Source organism: Trypanosoma conorhini, assembly GCF_003719485.1.
Source record: "Trypanosoma conorhini strain 025E chromosome Unknown Tco_14.4_contig_00958, whole genome shotgun sequence".
Lineage (NCBI taxonomy): Eukaryota > Euglenozoa > Kinetoplastea > Trypanosomatida > Trypanosomatidae > Trypanosoma > Trypanosoma conorhini.
Genome location: NW_021705055.1, coordinates 1 through 5,005, shown reverse-complemented (window position 1 = coordinate 5,005; position 5,005 = coordinate 1). Strand labels below are relative to the sequence as shown.

General features: G+C 55.5%; 3 protein-coding genes across 3 annotated transcripts, besides 5 other annotated features; all 3 read right to left on the bottom strand.

Moving 5' to 3' along the window:
- Positions 1 to 239: 239 nt before the first annotated feature.
- Positions 240 to 1,085, bottom strand: Tco025E_09046 (uncharacterized protein; the record flags this gene model as incomplete). Its single annotated transcript, XM_029375873.1, has 1 exon — positions 240 to 1,085. One exon carries the CDS (start codon positions 1,083 to 1,085, stop codon positions 240 to 242), a length of 846 nt encoding a protein of 281 aa, XP_029224002.1.
- A 236-nt stretch (positions 1,086 to 1,321) lies between these two features.
- Positions 1,322 to 1,340: a microsatellite.
- A 439-nt stretch (positions 1,341 to 1,779) lies between these two features.
- On the bottom strand, positions 1,780 to 3,468 carry Tco025E_09045 (flagellar associated protein; the record flags this gene model as incomplete). The annotated part of the gene is made up of 1 exon (XM_029375872.1): positions 1,780 to 3,468. The coding sequence occupies one exon, from the start codon at positions 3,466 to 3,468 to the stop codon at positions 1,780 to 1,782; it is 1,689 nt and encodes a 562-aa protein (XP_029224001.1).
- A 137-nt stretch (positions 3,469 to 3,605) lies between these two features.
- Positions 3,606 to 3,636: a microsatellite.
- A 323-nt stretch (positions 3,637 to 3,959) lies between these two features.
- Positions 3,960 to 3,988: a microsatellite.
- Positions 3,989 to 4,043: 55 nt separating this feature from the next.
- Tco025E_09044 (DNA-directed RNA polymerase) lies at positions 4,044 to 4,502 on the bottom strand (the record flags this gene model as incomplete). The annotated part of the gene is made up of 1 exon (XM_029375871.1): positions 4,044 to 4,502. One exon carries the CDS (start codon positions 4,500 to 4,502, stop codon positions 4,044 to 4,046), a length of 459 nt encoding a protein of 152 aa, XP_029224000.1.
- A 212-nt stretch (positions 4,503 to 4,714) lies between these two features.
- Positions 4,715 to 4,746: a microsatellite.
- Positions 4,747 to 4,941: 195 nt separating this feature from the next.
- Positions 4,942 to 4,977: a microsatellite.
- Between the last annotated feature and the right edge of the window lie 28 nt (positions 4,978 to 5,005).

The window sequence follows — 5,005 nt, the reverse complement described above, 5'->3', positions numbered from 1 at the left end:
GGCACTCAAAGACAGTCGTGCACCACCCGCCAAAGATTATGACCTTTGCTTCCTTTTCACTGCCCTGGGTGGTATTCCGCTGCCCATTATTATTTGGTATCCTTCTCCTTCTGTTTACTCGTCATTCCTCCTCCTCCAACCTGGGGTGTCCACGACGCAGCACGCCACAACCAACGGAAGCAGCAGGAGCACATTTCGTTCTGGGTGAATGGAGAATCGGCGAGAGAATGCCATTGCCCTCAATCCTCCCAAACATCCGGGTTGCTGCTAAATAGTGCGCCGCCGCCACGCCGCTTTGTATTCCGCATCTCCTTACTGCATTTACCGACACCCATCTTCTTTGCTGTGGTTGCTGTTGCTGTTCTCGGTGGTAGTGGCAAGGAACTATCCTCCACCTCCTCTGAGGAAGAGGGCACCTCACCTTCGCTCGCCGCGCCAGACAAAGACCTGTCACCGGGACCCTCACTCGACGTAAGATCGACGTCTTCCTCCTCCTCCTCTTCCTCCCCCTCATCGGACGCGGGCGCCATTTCTTTCACTTTCGCGGCCGATCGGCCGCTCAACTCCCCACGTGCCACTTGACGCAGCGCCCAGAATTGCTTCGATCGTGCCGGTGTGAGACGTGCAAGAAATGCGGCGGTTTGCCGCAGCACTTCCGTCGAGACATAAGCATCCTCCTCGCCCTCCTCAAGCGGCAGCGCCGGAATTTCCAGTTGCCCCAGCGCAGAGGGCTTAGCGGTGCCAGAAGTCCTTGTGGAGGCAGAGGACCGTTTCCCTTCTCTTGTGGCCGTGCGCACCAGAGGCATTCTTTTGCCACGACTCCTCGCCCCCGTTTGTTTGACTTCCTTCTCCCCTGCCGCCGCCGCCGCCGCCGCCCGCTCCGTGACGGTGGTAGCTGCCAGTTCGGCGAGAAACAACGCGGCCGTTTCCTGTTCCGTCATGGGTGTAGTGGCACGCTCTTCTGCTCTGGGCCGCGCCGTCGTGCGGGGCGTCGCCTGCGTGGCTCCTACCGCCGGCTGCCGCTGGTTCTTCCCCTCGAGCTTGTAAAGCTTCCGCCGCCGCAGCGACGGGGAGCGGCGCCTCATCGGAACTTGCACGCACACGCACACTTTACACCCCACTGCTTACAGTGAAGGGGTAACGTGGAGGTGCAAGTACGCAAGCAAGCCCACCCCACCTCTCCCCAAAAAGGAAAAAAAATAGGAGAGTAAGAGCGTCAGAGAAAGGAATCATTAAGCACAAACAGCACCTTCGTCATGCGTACAATGTATATAAGGAGCACGTGTTGCACGCTGAGAGTGAAGGGTGGGAGGTTATAAGGATATATATATATATATATAAGGAACGGAAAGCGAACAGCAACTCCGTGTTTGCACTCGAGTTTCTCCCTCCAACGAAAAGATCCAAGGCTCGATCCTCGTGCCGTGTCACGTTCTATACATAGCAACATTCAAGTTGAAGTTCAAGTGGTGGGGGAGGGCAAATCTGAAAAACAAGTACAAGAAAGAGGAAGAAGCAAAGCAAACAGGCAAAAAGAGCAAGAGTGTCGAACTACCCACATATGCATCTCCTTTGGCATAGATACGAGGATACAGATATTACCTCCAGACATGATTCCTCTCATTTGATCCACGCGGCATTCAATTCATGACCAAGTGTTGTACTTGTCGTTTTTATCATGTACTCACGCAGGCGTATCGGCACATCTAGATGGACGCAATGAGGTGGAGCTGTATGCTCATACCTTCCATGTCCTCAGCACCCACTTCCCCGGCGGGGCTATGCATTTTCTGCCTTGCGCTTCTTTTTGTTCTTCTTCTTGAGGAGAGTGAGAGCCTGTCGTGTAAACATGGCACGGATTGCAGACTGAATCTGGGACACGGCATCGTACACCAAGTTTGCCTGAGTTTCAGCTGCCGTCTTTTGCGTCTCCTCCTGCTGTCGCTCATCATCGCGTTGTTGCTTGAGCTGCAGCTCCAACTCCTTATCCTTCAACGCCTTCTCCAATCGCTCCGCACACTGCTGCCGCATCTGCTCTACATCAATCTTGCGTGCCTCGACCCGCTTGATCTCGCTCTGGTTCTTTCGGTCCCACTGATTCGCAAGTTCATCCATCGCCTCGGTGCGCTCAATCAGGTGTTCCTTGAAGTCTGCGTGCGCCAAATCCTCCATGCGTTCCTCCTGCTCAAATCCACGTATTTTCTCAAGCACAAGACGCTCCTCCTCACGGGCACTTCGTTGTCGCGCCTCATGCGAGGCCTCGACCTCGGCCCGCACCATCTCACTCTGCTGCTTCACCTGCTTCTTCTCTAGCCGAAGTTTGACCTTTAGCTCGGCAATGCGCTGGCGACGCTCAGCTACATCCTTCTCCTTCAACAGCTTCTCCGCCTTTAGGTCGTACTGCAGCTGCTTCACGTTCTGGTTCATCTCCTTCTCCTTGATGAGAAGTTCTTCGGCCCAACGCTGGGCGTTCTGCTCGTCCGAAATCAGCTTGGCAAAGCGATCAAAGTAGGAGGTAAGAGGAATACGTGGTGCTAAAGGGCCTCGCGTGCTTCGCTTCATTTGGACGGCACTACCGAAGCGATTTTTCATTAGCGGCAACGTGGCGTCCCTGGAATCCACTCCCAAACTCTCTGTGTTTGCGGAGCGTTGGCGTTTGCTATTGGTGCGTTGCAATCCTCCTGTAGAGACGGAGGTCTTTGCCGTGTTGTACCCTGTTGTTAGCTCCCGCACCAGAGCTTGAAACAACTGTGTCAGCTCGGACCGCTCATTTCCAACTTTTTTCCAGTTATCCGCATCGTGGGGGTTGTCCTTGAGTTGAATGAAGAGGGCCTTGTTGTGTTCTCGCAGGGTTCGCGAAGTCTCCTTGAGCTCCATCATGACAGCTGCCTGCTCCGTGTCTTCAACGGCGGCAAAACAGCTCGGATCAAGCTCCGGCTCATTGGGGCTTGGCTTAGCCTTTTTAGTCTTACGCAGCAGCTCCCCGTACCGCCGTTCCAGTCGCTGCTGCTCCTCCACCAATTCCGCCACCGTGGGACGCCCTGTGCGTTGCGTGTTTGCAACGGCCAACAACGCCGAATTGACTTCCCGCATCGTCTTGCGCGGCATATCTTCGTTGCCTGAGAGTATCACCACCGCCTTTCGCGGGGTGAAGGTGGGGGACTTGGTCTGATCAGCATCCGCAGCATTCGCGCGGCCTCCGCCGCCGACACCGGGGAGAAGTGGGCGGGTGGCCCCCTCTTCTGGCGACGTTGTATCCAACAGACTAAGCAGCTCCAGCCGCTCAATGGCCTTCTCCAGCACCGACACCACGCGGTTCGCGGAGAGGAACCCAAGCGGCAGGGTCTCGATATCGCACTCATACGAACTGTGCTGGGTGGCGTTAAAGAGATTGATAGTTCTGTCCACGGTCGTGCCCTCACTCGTGTGCAGCCCCGCTGCCGGCTGCACTGTGGTCTCGGAGCTCATCGTCCCCGTCGTCGTCTCTTTTCACCTGTCTGTCCCCAGAACCCTTCCTCGACGAGCCGGCTGTTTGTTGCTGGTGCTTCCTGTTGTCCCTCGCTGCCGCAGTCTTCACAACTATATTTTGCCGGCAGCACGACGGTGACACCAACACGCACAGACACACACACAGACGTCCACTCCCCTCACAACGCGTGCGAGAGCGAGGGACACAGAAGCAAACAAAAAGGGAAGAGGAAAGACTGCAGCAGATATCGTCAGGAGGAAGACTAGCTGCACGTAAACGTGGGAAATGAGCACCACGCAGCGGGAGAGCAAGCCACACAGTTAAACACCGATGACGGAAAAAATGTTATACCCCACGCACCACACTCCATACGAGTGGAGAGGCGCATGGAAGCGCGTGACGGCAGTCCGCCCCATTTCATTGAATAACAACGCACACGCACACCACCCTCTGGCTTACTCGTAGCGAAGACTGGGAGACACACACACACAGAGAGAGAGAGAAAGAAAGGCAGAGAGACAACGTCCACAAGAACAACAACAAAGCTAGAAGCAAAGCAACGGAGGCTGAGGGGTTAAGAGTTGAGCTGCCACTCCGCATTGCATTTTGTGCACTGATAAAATATTGTCTGCCCCTCATCGGCGCTTCGTATCTGTCGTGCGAATACTTTGCACTGGCGGTGCACACCACAAGTGTCACAGAACGCCTCCTCCAGCACACGGTTGTCAACGTGTGTGTTGCCGACCGCCATCTCTGCGGTTATGTCTGTCTTTGCCAGTGCTGTCAACACTTCAGCCTGCGCGGCTCGAATTTCCTCCGGCGTAAACAGCAGTGCGGCGGCGGTGTTGTTGCGAGCATCGCAGGTGTAGGGCCCATGAATGCCGCTGTTATTATAATTATGTGTCCCGCACTGTTGGCACCACATCGCTGGTGACGACGAGGGTGAACCCCGCTGCTGCGGCATCCAGGCTCCGCAGCTTGCGCAGCAGGCGGAGCCCATGCTGAGAACCCAGGCGGTCGCCGAAGCAGACATGCGGCTTGCGCGCTCCCGTTTCGTGAGTGTGCGTGTGTGCTTTGGGTCAGCTGTCGTGTTGCCCCTGCGTTCCCCCAGACCGTCACGCAGAGAAGGCAAAAAAGGAAGAGAGACGCTGGACGCGTGAAAGCAAAAAGCAAAACAAAAAAAAGCCGGCAACGCGCAACCGTCACCGGATGGATTACAAAACAATAATAACAGTGGCACCGCAGAATAGCAATAATAGTAATAATAATAATAATAACACACACAAGCAAAGGGCGCAAGAATCTGCACGCAACAGCAAAAAAAAAATGACATGAAGGCCCGCGTGCACGTGAGGTCGCGCAGAGAGGGCAACACAGGCGCGTCCACCCTCCTGCGCGCCCCGCCGCGGGGTGCAAACATACATTGACCCAGGTAAGCCAGAGAGTGGGAGTGCTACTCGCATAACTCAAAAAGAGGAGGGAGAGAGAGAGAGAGAGGAGGATCGAGACCACGCACACACGCACAGAGAAAGAAAG